At 32.7% G+C, this 23,234-nt stretch overlaps 1 protein-coding gene and 1 long non-coding RNA gene across 3 annotated transcripts; both read left to right on the plus strand.

Moving 5' to 3' along the window:
- The first annotated feature begins 1,469 nt into the window (after nucleotides 1-1,469).
- LOC105345414 (uncharacterized) lies at nucleotides 1,470-20,293 on the plus strand. Of its 2 annotated transcripts, none has more exons than XM_034447053.2 (7): nucleotides 1,470-3,079; nucleotides 18,272-18,475; nucleotides 18,620-18,787; nucleotides 19,012-19,056; nucleotides 19,194-19,253; nucleotides 19,447-19,525; nucleotides 19,719-20,293. In XM_034447053.2, exons 1-7 carry the CDS (start codon nucleotides 3,013-3,015, stop codon nucleotides 19,810-19,812), a joined length of 717 nt encoding a protein of 238 aa, XP_034302944.2. In that variant the 5' UTR covers nucleotides 1,470-3,012; the 3' UTR covers nucleotides 19,813-20,293. The 2 variants fall into 2 exon arrangements, with proteins under 2 accessions (XP_034302944.2, XP_034302943.2); XM_034447052.2 differs by lacking the exon at nucleotides 1,470-3,079 and adding an exon at nucleotides 17,710-18,186.
- On the plus strand, nucleotides 5,200-14,777 carry LOC117681649 (uncharacterized). Its single transcript, XR_004596267.2, has 3 exons — nucleotides 5,200-5,350; nucleotides 6,456-6,551; nucleotides 14,105-14,777. It is a non-coding gene; the product is annotated as an uncharacterized lncRNA (long non-coding RNA).
- Nucleotides 20,294-23,234: the final 2,941 nt, after the last annotated feature.

A 23,234-nucleotide genomic window follows, 5' to 3' on the forward strand; every position in this document is an offset into this window, starting at 1 on the left:
AAAATATTTCTTTTATAAGTGAGGTGACATATTTTTGTTAGGTGTATACTGTAACATGCCCTCATAGGAAGTACATAATTTAGGGGTTTAAAGATGTTAGTTTTAAAGATGTACAAAACCATAATTATATTCTAATTATTATTCTGTTGATGGTATTAAATAAATCCGAAGAATGTTTTCCTTTTTTGATGCTTAAAAACAGAAATTGTCTCACTAAGTCAGAATTGCAGAATGTGTTAGGAGTTGTTCCTATCATAATTTCTTCGTTGAATGTCAAGAAACTGGCCGGGAATTTTATATATGATAAAGCACATTCTAAGGTTGATGTACAAGCATTTTAAGAAAATTTCGTTCATTATCTTTTAAGTGCCATCACACAGTATAAAAACTCCAAAATTTTAAGTTTGAGTTTTATCATTTTTTATTGCTATTTGAAAAATAAACCAGTGTTGTAATTCATTCTTAAATTTATTTCCGTTCTTAAAATTATTGTATAAATTCTGTGAATAAATTCCATCTAATTAATTAATTTGTTGTCGTGAAAAATGAATTATGCCAGAAAAAGGGGGCGATGTATTTATATCAAAATATCTCCTTTGCAAGGCTGGAAAGGGGCCACAAAATATTATATGTTGGAGAAGATATCTTAAAAATTATGTGTTAAAAAAGCAGAAAAAAAAATCCCTGACCAAAAATGATACACTGCAAAGTCCGGTTCTTTCTTACATGATAATAAATTTCTCTTTTCCAATGATTGGTTGTTCTCAACATGTTGCTATAAAACCATTAACATTCAGTAATACCGTATATCAGGTTTTATCCGCGTGTATCCAATTTCCGCTTTGTTCGCGACGATTTCCGAATCGCAGAAAATAAATCAGCGTAAATTTGATATAAAGATTCGTTTTTGTACAGGTAACTAAAAGTACGATGAACTGTGTTCAGTTAGTTTACTTAGAGGTACAGATTGCGGGATCGGAGGACAAGCGCCATATGATAGATTTGTAAGCCTCGTTGCAATTGTTTATTTAACAATCCATTGACAAGCTGATTAATTAAAACGGTCGCATTCCTTGCGTAAACCGATGTCTAATTATACCTGAGCCACTGGTACATGTAACGATACATGATCTATTTATTTTTATTATACTTTCATGTTAAATACTGAAATTTGATTGGTTTAGACGCAATTGATAATCCGTTCTATTACCCTCAGCGTTAGCAACACACTTAGCAACGGGTAATACAACGAATTGTTACATGCGCGTTAATTATGCGCGTACGGTTCGCCGTGGAATTCACGTCATTTCTATATAAAATCAGTAAACAAAATCTCTAAAAAAAAAATTAAGACATTCAGTATAATAAAATAAATAGTGCCTGTTTGGGAGGATAACAGTTGAAATTGACACCCCTCGAAAACCATTGTCAACTTCCGCTTCGCGTCGGTTGACAATTGTTTCCTCGGGGTGTCAATTTCAACTGTTACCCTTCCAAACAGGCACTATTTATATAATGACTGTTTGCTTCTTAGAAAATAATTATCGGTAGTTATTTCATATTAAGGAAAACGTGTAAATGGATTCATTGTCCGAATTTTTCATTATATTCATACTTTATTTCCCTCATATGAGGATTATTTCAGAACATACAATTATAAATACATGCAACACCTATAATTATAAGACAAAGCATAAGAGTATTTACATATATACTAATAATTAAAAAAAAGGGGGAGGGGGTCCTACACGGGGTACGGGGCACACACATACACAGGTTATGCTGCTAACATTCGGTTAGGTTGAGGGTCCGATTGTAGCGTGCAGCAGTGTCTCTGATGTAACGAAAGTTAAATATACGAATTGCACGTAGATCTTTTTCTGACAACCATGTGAAATATTTCCCACCTAGAAGGAAGAAAAATATATCATCCTCAGTCATGGCACACAGGTCCGCGGAGAGGTGATTATCAAAGGAGTTGGTGATTTGATCCCACCAGTATGTACGTAAGTCATTAGTAGAGGGGCAGGAACAAGCGATATGTTGAAAAACGTCTTACAAACATGGTGTTGCATAGTCTGCAGATAAAGGGAGTCTGTTCCGGAGGGCAAGCTATAAGCTTGCAGATAAATTTACAAAGAGAGATTTCGTATGAGTTGGACGGAATAGACCAGATGAAACTTGGGTTTTGGTTTTGGATAATGGATTTGAAACGGTAAAACTCATTGTCATTTATCATTCTAATGTTACGGTTTGTTTGGTGTAGCTTAGATACAGCAGATCTCACTATCTTTTTCCAAGTCTGTTTCGGTGAAAATGAGCAATCAAGAAGCCACGTTTGTAGGTATTCAGTAAGACTGTAAGTGGACAAAATATTGATGACATCCGGAATAAATCCTCGCTGTTTATTGGAAATGTTCTCCAGGAATGAAAATAGGCGTGTTGAAAATATTTTCCTGATATACGGTATATCTTCTCACTTTTAATATCCTCAAATTTTTCAAACAAATCTAATCTGGGCGATTTATCTTCTACGGATTGGCGTTATAAAGCTTGTTCTTTGCAAAATGATAATAAACTTAAAATGTTTAAAGCTAACTTTTCCAAGCTTAGATCTATTATATCGCTGTATGAATTCTGTTGTGACTGTTCTATCAAGGTAGGTAGGTAGTGCCTATAAAAGATGTAAAATCTAATTACAATTCAAATGATAACTGAGGAATGGAATATGTTGTACAAGAAAACTGTGCATTTATATCATATTTTACATTTAAATTTCGTTTTAAAATAATCAACCTACTTTTTATAAAACATGAAATTCAATATTTAATTTGTTCGTGGTTTTGCTTTATCTTATCACTCAATGTGTGTGTGACCGCCCTATACGATTTGCCTCGTGTGATAGATAATAAATCAATGAATCTATTGATTGAGACACATGCATTTGATCAATGACGAGAGCTTACTATCCCACAACGGAACGCGACCCTAGATAATCTGGAAGTGGATTCCATGGATATTACGAGATTCTTCCTGGTTTCTTTTCATTGGCTTGCTGGAGTTCCCATGGTTATTCTAAGTGAGAATTATGAATTATTTTTTGGTTTGACAATCACAGACTCAGAATTTTGTTCATCTGAAATAATTTACATAATAAATTTCAGTTGATCCTTGCAATGACAGTTTTCTGTCGAGTAACAGAAAAGGATCCCTTTTGTCGGAATATATCCATACTACAGCTGCCACTTGTGACATGTTCTGGCTAAATGAGACTTGGAATTTTCGGAATACTTTTGTCGGACTTAACACCACACAGAGTTGTCCCGCAATGAAACACTGCAGTAACCTGTTCTCGCTATGGATGATGGATTGGACCGAGATCTTATCATTTATATTACTTAAATAAGTATTTAAAAAAAAAACTCTGATTTTTTAAAGAATAGAACTGTAGAGATGTTTGAAACACTTCCGGGTGGCGATCTTACTACTTTACGTTTTGTTCTCTTTCAGGAACGCTTCCGGTCTCCAATGACATCGTACCCAAACTGTTCTGTGAGACGGAGGCAATTGGATGCTGTAAAAGCAATGTCACGATCAGTATCAGGAAATGCTCACTATTACGTGTATATTTTCATCGCAACTCTACAGGCTGTGATAAGGCTTTTTGTTTTGGTATTTATTTTACAAGTAGCCAATACACTAAGTATGACTGAAAACGTTTTATTAAGTTTATTCGTATCAAGGACCCCCTGCATTATGGGGGGAGGGGAGGGGGGAGTAGGCAGACCAGCACACACTTATATATTCCTTAAGGTCCAGTATCTTTTCGATTTGTAAGAATTAAACGGAGTTTCATAATTTTAACAAATAATGGCTGTTAATGATAACAAAGTTCATCTCTTACCCGAACACTGGTTATATTCGCAAGTATCTTAAAACTGTATTCACTATGCATCAAAGTTATAGACAACACATATACATGTACATGTGTTCAACACATAAACAATTTCACAAAGCAATTAAATCACCTGGTGTGATGTACTGTCATAAAATGTATAAGTGATGTATCACGCAAAGAAGATGACCCAAAATACACATGAACACACACATTGACACCACACATACAATATAATATAATGTAAAAAAAAACAAAAACAAACAAAAACTGTGAAAAATAATATGAACTAAAAATTATCATTGTGAGTGTTATGTTCAATTGCTGACAATCTTTTTAAACATTACATAATTATACTGTTGTTCATATTATATTATTTATTTAAAGGGCCAGGTGTGAATCATACTCCTGTAAGAAATAGTAGTGCTGGTAAGTTGGAAGTTAGGATTATCGAAATCTATGTTTTGTCTGTTTAATATTCATAAGGTAAAGTGTAACTATTAGTGAAAAAAAGGTTCCCTGCAAAACGTTGAATTGTTAATATGTTTTTTTAAGTTGTACATACAGTTGAAATTGACACCCCGAGAAAACCATTGTCAACCGACCGGTCAATATTTTTTGGACGAGCTAATATTACAATTATTGACTATTCGTCTATATAGAGAGAATAATACATACCCGTTTCCATATCACAGCTTGTATCAGCCCGAGACTCCAATATCAGCCCGAGGGCCGAAGGCCCGAGGGATGATATTGGTCGAGGGCTGATACAAGCTGTGATATGGAAAAGGGTATATATTATTATATTTATTACATACTTAGTAATAAATTAAAAAAAAACCCATCAATTTTTTTTTGAATTGATTATTCATATTATTTGAAAAAAGTCTGCACGTGTACATGTATTTATTAAAAATAAGAGTTCTTCTTGTTTTAACATGAAGCTACAGAACAGAATTTCATCAGATTTTAAAAGTTGACGACTTTAAAACATTTGCTAGCATTTGAAGTTTTCAACTGCACTTAAAAATGTCGACTGTAACTGAAAATATTTTATTTTTCGTCTGTAAACATGCAAAAATGCCAAAGCGAAAAAAGCCAGAGGAGTTCCGAAAGGGATGTGATACGGATCCGTATCAGCCCTGGAGGGCTGATAACCTATATCAGCCCCGGAGGCCGATACGGATTTTGTGATGTCATCTGTATCACATATGCCAAAAACCTGTATTTATTACTAAGTATGTAATAAAGAGTAATATATTGAGAATATACTACTGAATATAACAAATATATATATATATATTCTTTCTTTTGTAAATGGTAATTATTCATGATCATGGATATTCTCACTTAAACGTTTTACGTAATTTTTTAAGGCTGCTTTTAGGCTATGTGCAGAAAAAATGTAAAAACCAAAGGGAAAGCTTATTAGCAGCTCTAACCGGAAAACCGGTAGTAAGTATTCTAGGAATGAACTGTTTAATATAATTTGGCTAGTTTTAGGTGGCAGGGGACAGTTTTTTTGATCCAATTCATTGTAGCCAAGGGATGCATGTCTTCGGAACTCTGTAACTAGAGTTTCCTCAGTTCCCATTCAGCACAAATACCTTTAATTCACTCTTTATAAGGCCAATCACCAATTTCTGAAGAAAATTGCTAATCAAAACCTGTAAAATTCTCTACATACTGGTTTTTATGAGATTTTGACCCTTTCATATTTTGCTAATTTTTCATGATTTTTCAGCTTTTTAGACCTCCCCCAGCTAATTCCCTGCAGAGGGATGACCTTCCGTACCGCGTGCATGCTGCACTATCACATGTCAGAAACTTACCGGTGTATAGTTTACAATGTCCCATCCACCTACTTTTCGTGTTATTTTACCTCCCGTCTGTAACTTGCAATTTCACTGTGTAAAGTCAGCACAACAGTCAAAGCCGCAGGTTTCGCATTTTACTTCTGATTCTCATGTACCTAACATAAGGGGCCTACATATTGCATATCAATTTCAACAAGAGACACCCCTCTAACTAATGATATTCATTAAAAATCATTTCATGAATTTTAGCAACACTCATAAGCCTTCAAGTACAGCAACTCTCAATTTTACAAAAATATTGACGGGTACTTTATTCGAAACTGTCCCTTGCTACCTTATTATGTACATAATATTTGGTGCTGGTTCTTATTATATTTCATGCAGTTGCATTTAATATCATAATGATACAATGATTATAGTAACACAATTTGGCGCGTAAAATAGATATGCTGAAAAACATTTACTAATATTTTTGATTAATAAATTTTGTAGAACTTTTTAAAAAAAGAATTTTAAAGATATGAACGTTTAACATACGTACATTATTTGCATTGTATGACAGTGTTTCATATGTACATTTCTCAGCACTGTTACAGCGGAATGTTTTTTTATATATATATAAACTGTTTTTATTGTAATCATTGTAAAACTTCAGTTAAAATAGTCAATATGATTTACAGATGATTTCGATATATAGTGGTGGTGCATTTCCTTAAATTTCTTTTATATATACTTATATACAGAGAGAACTTTCATCAAATGAGTTGGATGAGTTAAGATTTAAAATAAAAGCATTTCAATTGGAGCTGGAATCAGACCTTGTTCCTTTTCTCCTGGAGGTAAGGAAGAAAACTACCTACATGACCGACAAACACGATACATAAGATGCCTTAACTCACTTTATATCAAAAATTTAAAAAAATTATGAGAGGTATAGAGAAGGGTGTAATAGTTAGTAATTTCTTTAATCTATAAATATCTATGAAAGTATACTACGAAGGTACCAATTATATCTGGTGTTTTACGTCAGGTATATCGACATACATGTAAATTAAAATATTCATTTTTAAAAAATTAAAATGAGATTTTACATTTGCATGTATATACGTTCAAGGAAGAGAATGACGTTGTCGCATGGTCTGTATGCAGTAGAGTTAAAATTTAATCGTATATTGAATTTGTAATAGAATTACTAGTAGATATCGGATGACTCTTGAATTGGACAGACTGATTAAGGTCTTCCGTTTCCAACGGAAGACCTTTCTATTATTGTGCGGGTTAAGATTATTCTTATTTTTTTTTTTTTTTTCTTCCTAGACGCGAACTTTGAGGCTTCATATCGTGCTCATTTCTGAACGGTTTTTGCTCAAATTTTCAGGGCTAATGGACTTTACAAAACACTATCTTCATCAATTCATAGAAGTTAGAATTCCCTTTCCGTTAACGAGTTATTCCCCTTTTAAATTTTTTTAGGGCCTTTGGTTTCCAGACAAAGGCTCCGAGACTATAATAGCAGGGAATGGGAATCCAACGAATTTGAATAACAAAGACATTGAAGTTGTATACATCGGTTTTTGTTTTTGGATTACGTTCCTTATTTAGGAAAAGGTAGGGGGTCAAAAAACAGGATTCCAAAAAGTGCAAAAATTTAGACATATTTTCCTTTATATCTTTTTAACGAAAAATATTTTGTTAAAACATGTAGAATAAAAGTTGTGCAGAATATCAAGGGCTTTCATTTGACACCAATAAAAAAGGGCTGGCCCCTTAAATTAAGGGCCAATAGCCCCTAAAAGTTTTTGCTTAATAACTCAAAAACGGTTAGGATTTTGATATGGATGTCGCTGGAAAAGTTGTTTGTTGGGATCTCATAAAGGTCGTAACAATATTATTTTGTAAGTGATTTGTGTAGTATGAGTGTAAAAAGCTTTACATGTTGACATGTACCTGTTTTCATTAGACAAGTTAACGAAAGTCTTTGTGCGTACAACTGGCATAAAGTTGCCGCAGAAAGTATGCTGGTTTATACAGGAGGCATTAATTTATAAGAAATTTGTTTTTGTTGGAGTACATGCTTTTTTAAGGAGTTTAAGTCATTGTTGTTAAGTTCTTATAGTGCACAATCATTAAAAACGGCAATTGGAAAACAAAACATTCTTTTTCTTTTCTATTTAACCACAAAATATGGAATTAAAAAACTATATGCATTACATTTTATTTATTAACTCCATGCATTTAAAATCTACCTTGAATCAGAGCTGTGTGTGTGTGTGTACCATTACGTAAGCTCTCCCTCGCCCGCGGCCGAGAAAATCGGTCACCATGCTCGCGGCTGTAGCGGTCAGCGGTTATCTAATACACAAGAGCTGTGTCTCTCATATACATGTATGAGTTTATTTAGCCGCGAACTCGATAATTGGTTTCGTTTTGATTACACATAATTTTTTTATGGATTAAACGATTGGGTGTCAATTAAGAAATCGTTCAGTTAATTAATAAAAGCAATGTCACTCTCAATCTAAAGCAATAATAGACACAGATCAATTGTGGGTTTTAAGTTTAAAATAAATAACTTTTATTTGATAGAGTATGTTCATTATACTGCAAACTTTTCAAATCTTCCTGGGTTCTGAACTGTGCCTGTCTGTGCGTTGTACATATACCTTTACGTAATATATCCTTCGCCAACGGCCGATGAGATCAGCCACGGCTGCACTACCTAGCGGTTATTAAGCGGGTTTTAATACACAAGATTCTCACACTGCGACGCACACTTACATGCATATGAACGTGTTTGAGTTAATATAGCCGTAAAAACAGGAACTGTTTTAATACAATCCTATAAAAGTTTGTCCATCTTGGATTTATTCAATTGAACGTTTGAGTGTAAATGAATATTAATGAGCGATATTACTCCAAATCGTAAACATCGTACATTTAAGACATAAATTAATGGTTAGTTTGTTTATGTAAAATATTTTAGAAACTGCACAAATAATGTTTTGAATCAACCCCCCCCCCCACACACACACACACAAATAGTAAACCTTTAAATGATGATCATCCCTCGCACATGGCTGAGGAGAACCGGCGCCAAGTAATCCGGGGTCGGTTCGTGTTCTTCTACATGTACCTTATCGCGCGTTCATGTTTCATATTTTGCACGGACACAACTATATTTTATTATTTTTTCAACTATTATATTCGTTTAAGATGAAAAGATAAACAGGTAGTTTAAAAATCAAATTATAATCAAAGTTCCATGTAACATGTTTGCAGTAGGTGCTAGCACGATAAAAAATGTCCTGAATTGAAGCATTCGATGATTTTTTTTTAAAAAATTCACATGAATTTTAAACAACTTTAGATTAGATTCTATCGGTCACATATTAATCACTTCTGTAGTTTTTCTACATGGTCGTTCGTTTCTTTGTAGAAGCGAACTCATTGCTGCCCCCCCCCCCCCCCCCCCCTGCCCCGCTGACAGGAGCTCGCGCTGGACTTTTTTAATTGTCAAAACGATATCAAGATCTATCGAAAATCATTTTTGGTGGCTTCTTCTCATGTGTAACATTTTGTTTCATATTCCCACCCGTTTGTTTATTCGGTCAGTCTGTGTAAATGCAATCGCCACATGCGACCGAGAATCTTGTGTCGCTTCAGCGCACACAGCTCGGAACATATATAGCCCCAGGTCATCAATTGTTATATAATTGAGTAACTGTTGGAATGGTGCTTTTACATAAATAATAAATAATAAAATCATCCAGAAAAAAAGTTACCGTAACTCAATAGTCAATACCAAAAATAAAATCCGTATGATTGCTAACTGAAATCGGTATTTCAGTATTCGGCGGGATTTGATTTTTCTGCTAACATTAGTATTTTTATTGGTTTCAGAGATTACGATGTAAAAACACAAACAGTATATACACCTGATATTATTTACATTGATAATGTTGAAAAATATTTAAAATTAAATTAGTCACATTCGTAAGATAAAAATGTTCTACGAACAACCGATTATTTTTTTTCCTATGTCGTGTCATTCGCGCGTAAATAAGTATGTTCTGTACACATATATACATGAACCCAGAAAAAATTCAAATGATTACACAAAAAAGAAAGTTGTAATTAGTATTTCGGAATTTTTTTCTGAAAGTAATTTCACATTGTATTGAAAAGAACAAGAAATAAAAATGATATAAATTTTTGACTCAATATTCGTATATATTACCGGCGCTTCGTACATGTGTAACGGCGTACAGTGTATAGATTATTATAATCTGTTCGAATTAAGTACCATGCGTAAAGATTCCCATAATAATTACTAGTAATTGCATGACTGTGTACATTGTAGGCAAATCCCTGTGTGTTAATTACTTCTAAGACTCTTTGTTTTCCATTAACAGTGGTTTAAATAATTTTCAGATAATTAATAAAAATTTTGTCATTTGAATTGTATGCTTCATCAAATACTGATTCCGATTACCTTGAAGTCATTAATTTTCGATTGGCTATTGACAAAGAAAGAGACGCTTGACCATCCAATGAAAACAAATACACAGAGGTTGATTGACAGGTTCAGCCAGGTGCAGGAGACACCCGATGTCCGAGGTTATGTGTGCTGCTTGTACAAAGTCGAATGGTCTCAGTAAGAGTTATCGATGTGAATAAATAAAAAAATATATATGCTTATCAAAACATGATCGAAGTACATTGAAGCGTTTAATAGGGGTTTACTCCAGAAAAGTTTCTACCTAATGTTTTCACTGACCTTTGTCCAATCAGATCGTAGCTGGGCGGAGTTAAGACATTGCCGCTCGTGACTTGAATGAGAGAAAGAAAAGAGAGAGAGAGAGAGTTGAGTAAATTATAAGTGGTGCTGATAAAGGAATAATCATTAGTTATAAACTTGCGAACAAATTAATTAAGGTCTGCGCGCCGTCGACAACATGCACATGGATAAGAATGACGTAGCTTATATTCAACTAAATTTCCTAGCATGGAGTCCGAGAATACGGACATTAAATATTTTAAAATGCGAACGAGTAATCACTTATGAACATGATGAATTTAGATGTAGTGTAAAGGAAAGGCAACGAAGGCGGATGCTTAGTGGAAAAGTAAAACGTCTAAGGTAAAGAATGTTTCACACTGAGTAACCATGAAGAAAGATTTTATACAAAGTAAATTTACAACCTTTGTTTAATTCCAGGAAGATTCGGCAAACTTTGATTTAATTATTAACGGTAACACTTGTAATAAAAACAGTTTCTTAAATATTCGTACAGTCTTCGATGTTTGACATTACCTTATCCTATTACTGATCTATATATAGACATCGTTGTTCCCTGGTTAAAGAATTTCAAAACACTTCAAAGTTTCATAAATTTATAAGATATACTATGTCCCGAGTTTTTTCTTCCACCACTTTTTGCTTGATATTTCAATAATAGTAAATACCTTTGTGCTAAAACTACGTTCGTCCAGATTATATGTGTTGAAACGCCCCCTCTATCGCTTCAGGTTTCAATACACATCCCAATATTGAAAGTCTACGGGGATTTTGCATTGCATCAGCCATTAATAAGCCCGGATGATAACGTTTTTATTGCGCGAGGTATCTCGAGTACTTCCGAACGGAGAAAAGATGTAAACATTTCCCATTATAAATCTCCGTAAAAAAATTGTTTTCGTTCCTGTGAAATTTTATGAGTGAAAATTGTTCAATGAAGATATCTTGGATATATTCTCTTTCATCAATTGAAAGTGAATTGAAGTGTCAGTGAGTTCCGAATGAAATCTGATAAATGTTTCACGCGGTTCTCGCACGCTTTGCCCGAAACGATTTACACGCTTTGCCCGAAACGCTAAACGGTTTACACGAAACGCTTCACAATCATACGAAACGCTTAACGGTTTACACGAAACGTTTCTCGCAAGTAAGTCGCACGTTTTTTGGTGTAGTAGTAAGTTTCAGGGTCTGTAAATTTTGTCATCACGCAACAATTCTAAACTTGCACATAGTTTTCAAAAATTTAGAAATATTTTTAAATAAAGAAGTTATCTTAGAGAAAAGGTTACGTGTTTTGTAGGCGGGTTCGGTTTTTAAATCAAAGTACTGATGTTCTGACGAGAGTTGATTTTATCGAATATTATTTATTTTAAAATCAACGATATGCTAGTTTGCTTGGCAAGTAGTTTATAATCTGCATTTGAATTATGCACATTTTTATAATATGAATTCTCTGACTGTTCCGACTAGAATTTTGAGAAAACCTCTAATGAATCATGTTGTGTAATATCTTAAAATAGAATTGATTTCATCAAACAATGTTTTGGTATTCCAAATATTTCAAAAATTGTATGGATCCAACCAATAATGAACTCTAGTCTCGTTCAACCAGATGCTTGGCTGTCTCCGTTAATCTCCGACAAGTAAGAGATACCAGGTCACATGATAGCTTGATGATGCGACCTCTAAATATAGACTGACTCTCTACTTGCCGGATATGTAAGGAGACAGCCGATGGTTGAACGAGACTATATATTGAACTCTGGCGTAGGAATACACAGGACTAAAAAAACTTCAAATTGTTCCTACCATTTAAAATCTGACTATTTCCAAGGTATTTATAAAAAAAGTTTCCTTTAAAAAAATACTTCATTATTTTCAAGAACTAAGTCTTGTCAGCGGCGATGATTTGTGCTTAGGTGCAAACACAGTTTCAGTTTCGGTATGCTAGAGTAACTGCATAGGAGAGTTTATTAAAATCAACTCCCAAAAACACAATTCCTCACATGATTCATGAGTACATGTAACAATGCTTGCTACCCTCTGAAAATTTAACTCGCCATTAAACATCTCATTTTTTAAAGAATGTTTGAAACGATTACATAAACTGTGTTCGACAGATAGTTTTCCTAAAACATTTTCTTTCTTTCTTTTTCAAAACACGTTTTATATACAGGCTTTCAATCACAACACATTTTTATAACAAAAGCAGAACTGAAAGTTTAGTCATTATAAATTATTGACACCATATCACATACATTTTCAACTCGCAGCAACAACGGAAGACCTACTCGTGGCTTTGCCACGAGCTCTGCTCTAGTTCACTCTATTTTACGTCTAAGACCGCATTCTTGAATTTTATAGCATAAACACGCTATTATGATGATACCTGATCCTGAAACCATAAAATTTACTTTTGATTTAAATCTGACTTTTCTACTATACTTAAATTTTCTTGTTCTTGGTCATGGCGTGTGCACAGACCATATTTCAAATATGCAAATATCGTTACAACTTATTTGTCAAATGCATTTTGGCAAGGTTTTAAGTCTTAAAGATAATGGAGGAAAATAGGAATGTTTGAATTAATGATTTTAAATTGCTCCTTTTCTTTGCACGTGTGCATTAAATTTGTTTTATATATAATCCAAAATCTGATGTTGACATCTTTTTGTGATCGGCTCCGGTCGATCACAGTTGTGTCCATATGAGGAACCCGGCATATTTTACTATTTGCGCACGCATTGCGCCTTGTACTACTTTATTTACTATGCAATAACAACCTCACATAAATCTTTAATATCACGTAGATTATTAAAAACGTTACTCTTAACCGTTTACCCCGGAAATTAAGTACATAATGATTCAAATCACGTTTTTCTTCACATTTATCGGAAGTATAACTCGCCTACTAAAAGTAAAGCTTTTTCACGCCTTGCTATTTTGGAAACCAATAAAACGGTGCTATATATAGTTTATTGCATCCGTATTACATTAGCAGAGCCGACCAATGATATTTCATGCCGATCATTCCTTTAATAGGAATACTTGTTTCCATTCTGAGGTCACTCAGAAATACCTCATACAATTTTTTAACGTTATCATTCGGGTCTGTTGCAATAAAAAATTCCCGTAGACATAAATTTTATAGCCGTGTTTTTAAACTTCATAATTTCGAGGGGACGTTTCACAGAAGACATCTTGGAAATTTTTCATACTTTTGAATGAAGATCGTTTGAACCCTGAGGAATTAAGCAAAATGTGAACAGAGGATATCTTTGTACCGAGTAAACAACTTGATATTATAATGAAATAAATTTAAAAAATTAAGGAAGGGGGTTTCACAAGTAACTAGCTTTTAATCACAGTGGATGATCGGATCGCTCATATGAACAGCAAATATTTTTAGTATCAATATTTAGACATAGTACAAGACCACTTCACTTATATTATGTTTCCTGATAACATATCTAAACTTCCAAAGACAAAATAACATAATGAGAGAGAGAGAGAGAGAGAGATGTATGTAGTACTAGTATCATATATTTTATATTGCATTCCAAGATCTTTAATTACGTTTGTTTTATATTTTAGAATTTGTGCAAACGTCTATCAGAGACCGACATATTGCCTGTAGTCATAACAAAATCCAGTTGGATTTTGAAAATCGACAAACCAAAAGAACTCAATGGATCGAAGTGTGAAAAGTATATGAAAGCATGCATCAACATATGTTGGGAATTGGTAAATGGTCAGGCACCGGCGGAATTTGTCTGGAGAGTTAGTGGCCATGAGGAATCATTTAAGTGTTTGACAACCTCTTGTATAAAGCAAGACAATTGTAAACGAAGAGTGTGTAGACCAGCTGTTTATAGGGAGAGTAAAATGATAAGTAAAGGGAAATATACTTGTATATTATGCACTCCTGGTAATTATAACAGCTCGAAGCAAAATGAGTCAACACAAAGCGAGAAAGAACAAAATAGAAAAAGTGCCTCCATGAACACCACTGCAGGGAGTGATGCTGGAAAGAAGAGGAAAAGCACCTCGTCCACAGCAGCCGCAGCTACAGGTCCAGATAGGAAGAGCCTAAATTTCTAAAGACCCGACCAGGAATTCCACGTGTCACATCATATCCATTGTAACAAACTAATTAAACAGTCAGTTAATGTCTAATGATCAAATATTTAAATAAAATAAATATTATCAATTAATTGTATTTTGGTTTAAAATGTGTCAATGTCGGTTTAAGTAATCAATATTTTGTAAAAAAAAACAAAACAAAAAATGAAGACGTTAATTTTTTTTGCTTATTATTATTCGTACAATTGATGAAATACATTAAAATGATTTGTTCGTCAATGTCCGTTTAAATGATCGATATGTTGTAAAGAAGAAGATGACTTAAATAATTTGTGTAATATATAACTACAGTATCTTAATTACATTAAAAGGATTTTTTGGGGTTTTTTTATTCTTGTAACAGTAAATCTATAATAGTTTGTATCAAAAACAATTCGAAGGCCCTGTTTCCTATACCTATTCCAATAGATACCAATCCCCTCCCTCCCATTGCTTCGTATTGTACAATATACATGTAGATGTATGCATTGTCTAAAATTTGTAATTTTATTTCGTATATTTGAAAGAAAGACATTATTGTTACAGTAACTTGCAGAATAAGTAACCTGCATTTTCAGAGCCCTTCACGTCATATTCACGAGTCTGTAACTAAGGTTTGTCGCTGGTCGGAATCGGACCCACCATCTAGCTGCTAAATAAAAGGACTATGTGCGGTTTTATGCATTTTTTGCCCCAAATATTTAAGTTTTATAAAGGGCTTTAAAATTGAGGTGAAAGCATATTTGAAATAAAGGTGTAAAAGGTTATCACCACAGTGACGTCATAATGTAGAAATGACGTCATGAAGATTGCATTATTTTGATAAATTGATGTTTTAAAGCAACATATGGGTGTTTTCCGATGGTTTTTCGACTGGGAAACATCGAGCGCAGGCTTGCTCAAGTACCATTTTTTAGTATAATGTATATATCTATCTGAAGAAAAACATATGTTAAAATCGCACTTGAGCAGACCTGCGCTCTATACTTCCGAATGCAAAATATAGAGCAAAAATGAGAATATTTTCATTTGTTTGCAAATTTGCGGGAATTATGTCATTTAGGTGACGTCACAGATTAACAGCGAATGAGCAATGATCACTAAAATCAAGATTAAAGTTATAAGCATTCTCTATACAATGATTTGTGCAGATTTGTATTTTATACGATACTATTTAAAAATTGGTTGAAATCGGGGGCAGATATTTGACCATACCGCACATAGTCCTTTATCGCGTTACCACTGAACACTGAATCCTCTAAATTTATGAAATGAATCATAAACACGACATATGATAAAAAGAACGTAACCAATCTCAAAGGAGTAAGGCTACTCGGTACATTTACTCCACGGTTTCGGTAAACTTCCTGGTTTAGATTCGTTGACTTTTGGGTCAATATTCACGTCCTTGAACAGCCTAGCAGGTATCACAGTAATAACAGATACTGACGTAATCGTTATCTGAAGAGAAACACGGCCATATCGGGGTGTTATTTTTTTGTTTCTAATGGTTGGTTGACTGTTCTATAAAATTTGCTGTACAACCATTTACATATATACCCTTTAAATATTTAATGTAAATATCTTAAACATTGTCAACCAATTTCATTCTGGGCCTTTTTCTTTTAAATCCTGTCGTTTTAATCCTGTTCTTCAAAACTTTTCCAAATGATTCTATTAATCGTTAGTTCCTTTTAAGAAAACTTATAGTTTTTAAAGCTTTGATCTATATATATATATATATATATATATATATATATATATATATATATATATATATATATATATATATATATATATATATATTTATATATGAAATAGGAAATGCACACTTCGATAAATTCCATAGCATATTGTAAAAGTAGATTTTAATAATCGGAGATATTCTTATGTACTTACTGTATTTCTCGTTCTTTATGTTATAATCGAGTACTTATATTCATATGTAATAATCCGGTACTGATAATCATATGTACATATAATAATCCGGGACTTATATTTATATATAATAATCTGGTACTAATATTTATATGTATTAATCCGGTACTTGTATTTATATGTAATAATCCAGTACTTATATTCATATGTAATAACCCGGTACTTATATTTATATGTAATAATCTGGTACTAATATTTATATATATTAAACCAGTACTTACATTCATATGTAATAATCCGGTACTTATATTTATATGTAATAATCAAGTACTTAATATACTTATATGTAACAATCCAGTACTTATATTCATATGTACATGTAATAATCCGGTACTTATATTTATATGTAATAATCCGGTACTTATATTTATATGTAATAATCCGGTATTTATACTTATATGTAATAATTGGTACTTATATTGTTATGTAATAATTGGTACTAATTTTTATATGTAATAATCCAGTTTTTATATTTATATGTAATAATCCAGTTCTTATATTTATAGACTGGAAACTGATATTCTATGATACTATGTTTTAGGACCACATAGATTATATTGACATTACATACACATTATATTAGATGTTTAAGACATAATGATGTTTAGAAAGATTATAGCCAAGATATCATCCCTTGCACTGTCATTTTTTTTCTATTAAATGTTTAGGATTTATACCGTGTTAAACACTAAGAATCTGTGAAATAAAATAGGAGGAAAAGATATAAAAGTTAATAGAAAATTTGTAAACATTAAGTATTTTTCAGAAATGATTTGAAAAAAAAATCATTAGTAAGAAAACCTACTTGAACATAAAAGTTTTAAATTACGAAATACAGGAAACACCTGTAAAATCTAACTACAGTTTAATGAAATTGAATTCATTGATACATGTAACTTAAGGATAGACTATGCTGTACAAACCCCCCGCTTTATCAAGGGGACTGGGAGGTCATCGAAGTATTCGCCATATTATTCTTATTTTTCTAAATTTTTTTTTCATATGATATCTTTAGTTGTAAAGAATGATTTAATTTCAGATATCAAAATTTTTTACATTTTAGATTAAAGCATTTTTCTACATTCTTGTATAAAGTAAAACACGCTTAAAACGAAGTGCCAGGGACGGGCGATTTTACTTCGTTATTAGCGTAATTCGTTATATCGTAAAACTTACAACATGTAATAAAGTCTCGATGAATGAAAATCACTTCGCTGTAAGCGTCAATTCGTTATAAGCGTGCTTGCTATAACCGTGTTTTACTGTATAGAGCCTTTTAATGGAGGCCAATACAGTCTTAAAATGATAATGCCTTTGGTAAACAAAATTGATCTTTTTTTTAAAATATCAAATGATGAATATTTGATATTTATGGTGTTTCCTTATCTAATCACCCAAGTTAGGTGTGTGAACAACCTTATACGTTTTGAGCCATGTGAGAGATAGTAAATCATTGAATCGATTGATTAAGATGAATAGACTTGTTAAATAACAAGAGTTTACTACCCCACAACGGAACGCGACCCCAGGCAATCTGGGAGAGGATTCCATGGATCTTAAGAGATTTTTCCTTGTGTCTTTTCACTTGCTTGTTGGAGTAACCATAGTTGTTTTAAGTAAGGAACACGGATTGTTTGCTGCTTTGATAATCACAGATTCAGAATTCTGATCACCTGTAATAGTTTACATTATAAATTTCAGTTGATCCTTGCGATGACAGTTTTCTGTCGAGTTACGGAAGAGAATCCCTTTCGTCGGAATATATCCATACTACAGCTGCCACTTGTGACATGTTCTGGCCAAATAAGACTTGGAATTTTCGGAATACTTTTGTCGGACTTAACACCACACAGAGTTGTCCCGCAATGAAACACTGCAGTAACCTTTACTCGCTATGGATGATGGGTTGGACCGAGATCTTATTGTTTATATTACCTATTTAAGTATTTAAAAAAAAAAATCTCTGATTTTTTAAAGAATAGAACTGTAGAGATGTTTGAAACACTTCCGACTTGCAATCGTACTACTGTACGTTTTGCTTTCTTTCAGGAACGCTTCCGGTCTCCAATGACATCGTACCCAAACTGTTCTGTGAGACGGAGGCAACTGGATGCTGTAAAAACGTCAACAATACCACGATCAAAGTCAGGAAATGCTCACTATTACGTGTATATTTTCATCGCAACTCTACAGGCTGTGATAAGGCATTTTGTTTTGGTATTTATTATATAAGTAGTCAATACCCAAGGCCTAACTGAAAAGGTTTAAATTCTTTAAGGTCCAGCACTTATAATAATATAATATTATGTAAAAGTTATGTTATTTCTTAGAGAAAAATAATTGAAAAATTTGATTATTAATGTAATGGTATGCTCGGGTGCGGTTAACTTTGTAAACATTAGGTATACCGATCGATATTCATATCATATAATTTATTACAGAAAGACCAGATGTGGACCATGTTCCAATGAGAAATAGTAGTGTCGGTAAGCTGGAGTAACTTGAAGTTCAATGAAATAATGTTTTGTCTGTTTAATTCTTATAGGGTAAGGATTTCTTTATATCGTAATGTGGAAATGAATAAAGGTCCCATTGATCAATTTTTATGATGCATATTTTATAGCAACAGTGTCACCAATAAACATAGGAAATGAAACTAATGCAAGTGGTCAAACATCTTCAGGTAGAGTTTCATATTCATTATGTATTGACATTACTGTTTATTGAGTAAATAACTCAATTTAGATAAAGGTTTTTAAACGATGCAATGCTAAATCAGAATTAACACATATGATATATTTGATATGATGCATTATCGACAGCAACACTATACAACTGATAAATTTCAATTGTGACATGTTTTCTCTTACTTGCAGATCATATTCCAGATTGGTCAATTTGCCTTATTGCGATGTTGATTGCAGTTATTATGTACCTTATCATACTTGTAATAGTGTAGGTTTAATCATTATTTTATCATAACCCTCTCTCTCTCTCTCTCTCTTTCTCTCTCTCTCTCAGACTGTTTTTTTAAGTAAACAAGTTTAAAGATGATTGTAGTTTGAGCATTAACGCCTAACATTTAGTTTTCCACAATTATCCAAGAGTAATAAAAACTGTACATTGAGTAACTTCATATCTATTACAGATTTTTAAGGCAGAGGATTAACCGTAAAATACATGTAGTTGATGACAAAACTGAGAAAATCATTCAGGCACGAAAGAATCGGATTGCCAAATGAAAGATTGTTCTATTTTAGAATTAAAGTTGTGACTTTCTTGCAAATGCTCCATACATTTGTCATCATAACAATGCAATCTGATGTGTATACGTTGTAACAAAATGTTTCTTTTTATGTATGTGCAATATTTGTGCAATATGTTCCAAAAATTTAACAGCGGGAAGTAAGCTGGTCATTGGCTTATTTCTTAATGTATTTTATATATTGAATGCAATTGTTATACATGTCGTCATTAAGTTATATAACAATCTAGGCAGATATAAAGATCCTAACTATTTATTTATTATATGTATGTTCATTTATTTGTTGTTATCCTTATCGTTTAGATATTTATAAATAAATCTGTGTTAAATAGTGAAATATGATGCCAGTGCCAGGTCATATGATATGCCATTGCTTACAGACCTTATAACATTTGTTGTTATGTATTTACATCACCATTCACGGGAGATACTAAAATAATTCGTACAAGGTAAAATAAATAAATATATATATATATATATATATATATATATATATATATATATATATATATATATATATATATATATATATACACCGGTGTGTGTGTGTGTGTGTGTGTGGGGGGGGGGGGGGTAATCCCTACAGTTTTTGTGTGTATATATGTATGTGATAGTATAAAACATATTTCTATATGTATTTATTCGTTTTTATTATCCATTTTTGTTAAACACAGTCTTAAATTTTAAATAACCGCCAGTTACACTGCGCAACTGGATTGAGTTGGCTGAGTAAAGTCTTTCGTTTTTCATTGGTTCTCTAATTTCATTGATCTTTCTTATTTTCATTATCCAATAAATTAAATTAGTAACCGTTCAAACTAAGTAAAATTAGGCAGTATGTCATTTTCAAAATCGTCAGTCAATCCAGCGTGTATCTGCTGCATCTTGTGGTATGTTATTATTATATTTACTTATATATTTCTTTACTACCATGTTAGTGATTAGGGCATTTTATTTTAATTGCAAAGATTGCAAAGTCTGCTCGGTTGCATCAATATATATATATATATATATATATATATATATATATATATATATATATATATATATATATATAGCACTGAATAGAATCAACAACACTAGGCATCTTTAAAGTGTCGGATCTAATATATAGATACTAAACCAGTAAACTGAATATATAAAGCACTAAAAATGGCTAACGACACGAACAATAGAAATTGTCAAATTTTCGGGACAATCCGTCCCTTCTTCAGGGCCAAAAAATAAATTACATGAGTAAAAAACAAAGAAAACAAAATCTAAAGCTTCTACTAAACTTCTTAAGAAACTATAAAAAAGAACAGCTACATTATACACATAATTTCTTCACATTCTTAAAGAAGGTGTTGATACTGTCGCTGATCGCTCTTAAGTACTTTAGAGCGACATTTCTATTAAGCATTGTACAAAAAGGAACAGGTGATATATGTAAAGGGAAATCATCCTTTCCTACTAGTACTAGTATTTCTTTACAATAATTGCACAGTTTTGGCACATTTTCAAAGAGAAGATTTCAAAAAGACGATAAATTACAGCTCTCAGATTTGTTTAAACGATTGACATAGCTGAATCGGCGGGCTGTTCATAAAAGTTGTCATTGTCAGCACGATTAAATTATAGGTGTCTCGATCTCTGGCTTTCGATTTTAAAAGCACGTTTTGACCACTTGTTTTGAATGCATATTTTTGTTGTCATCAACATCAGACGAACTAGAACCATTTGATGAGTTATATTTAATTGTATAGGTTTTTTAGATAGCCTTTTTATATCATTCTTTGAAGTTATGAAACATGAGTATTTTATTTTGAGCATTTGTTTTTTGTCTGGCCTATCCAAATCACCTAGAAATAGAATCATTTGTCGATATATCTATTTAGTGACAGCAGGCTGAGATTAGGTGTACATGCCAGAGGTGATTAATATTTCTAAAACTTTGGATATCCCTGGAGAACTGACGTTGAGGGTTTACAGTTTGTTCAGGTCAGCAGGTCAGTCCAGAGCTCGCACGAAGAGAGAGAAGAAGGAAGATTTTTTTTTAGCTGACACAGATGGGTGAGTTTCAGAGTTGTTAAAACAAACATAACTAATGATTTCTGGGTCATTCATTTACAGAAACATATATTTTTGGAGAAAGTGAAAACAACATCTCTACATCACTGTGTTCGGCTTGAGCTCGGGTCTTCTGAAGACAAAATTCGATGTACCTATTTAAGTAATATGAAGTCATCTCTTAGAGTATTGACATATTAAATGTATAGGTAGGTAGATCAAACCAAATTTATAAGAGTTGTTGTCAGATCAATGTGGTGTTCCTTAAGTAAACACACATATTTTTCGAATTCAAAATGAAGCTTTACAGAAACCTTATACCACCATTTTACATTCCTTTCATGGTTTCTCCTATTATTTCAAATTTTAAAAATTGCAAAGAATTACGTTATACCATACTGTTATCACTATATGTCCAATGAAACCGTGAGTTAATACAATGAACTATCAGAGCATTTTGGACCATTGAATTGGTAGATAAAGAGTAAAGACAAATAAAACGATATATCAGTAAATTGTATTATTAATTATTCCATTAAAGTTTGGAAAATGAAAAATGGTTCCGCTTTATGTATACATCCTTTAAGCGCTATGACACTGAAGGTCCATTTAAATTAAGAAAAGAGACTGGGGAGTTTTTGTCAGCAACCAAACATGTACGCAACCGGTAAGATTTATATCACACAAAGGAAAATAATTACATGTATTTGAATGAATAATTATAAAATACTATGATTTCATGAATATTCGGTGAATATCAATTTTTGTGGACATTCATTATTAAGTTGATTCACGAAAATAAATGTTCATTGAGATGCAAATTCTGATTACACACGGTATTGACAGGATCATATTATCGAATTCATGTATCATTTTATTCATCAAATCATCAAACAGCATCATTTCATTCATCAAATCGTCAAACTTGATGCCAATGAATACTAGTATTGACAAAATCATATTAGCAAATAACTTTTATGTTGTAAACAATCACCCCCGCCCCCCCCCCCCCCAACCCCCCCCCCCCCCCCCAAATAACACCACTTATATTTTTTGAGCGACAAGACAATATTTTTCAGCAACAGCAGTAAATATTGTTATGATCCGCCACCAAACTAACGACATATGTGACGTTATCAAACAAAACCAATACCCCATTGTGTTTTTGTTCGTCAAATTTTATCATAGACAAAGTAAGTTTTATTTGTCAGTAATGTACCTTTAAAATGTCTGTAGAAGCAGCTTGCAATCTTTTAATTTTGAGACCAGTGATCAGGATATTTAGAACCACATTTTATTAATTCTATTTCGAAACCATACTGCCTTTACGAATTTTCTTCACTCGTGTTT

This window comes from Magallana gigas, chromosome 2 (genome assembly GCF_963853765.1).
Source record: "Magallana gigas chromosome 2, xbMagGiga1.1, whole genome shotgun sequence".
Classification (NCBI taxonomy): Eukaryota; Metazoa; Mollusca; class Bivalvia; order Ostreida; family Ostreidae; genus Magallana; species Magallana gigas.

Bases quoted from the DNA above. Each gene is read 5' to 3' on its own strand.
- LOC105345414 (XM_034447053.2), top strand. From the start codon at position 3,013: ATGGATATTACGAGATTCTTCCTGGTTTCTTTTCATTGGCTTGCTGGA. The intron at 18,788-19,011 runs GTATTTATTATA...AATTTATTACAG, and splicing joins TGATAAGGCATTTTGTTTTG to AAAGACCAGATGTGGACCAT. The intron at 19,057-19,193 runs GTAAGCTGGAGT...CATATTTTATAG, and splicing joins AATGAGAAATAGTAGTGTCG to CAACAGTGTCACCAATAAAC.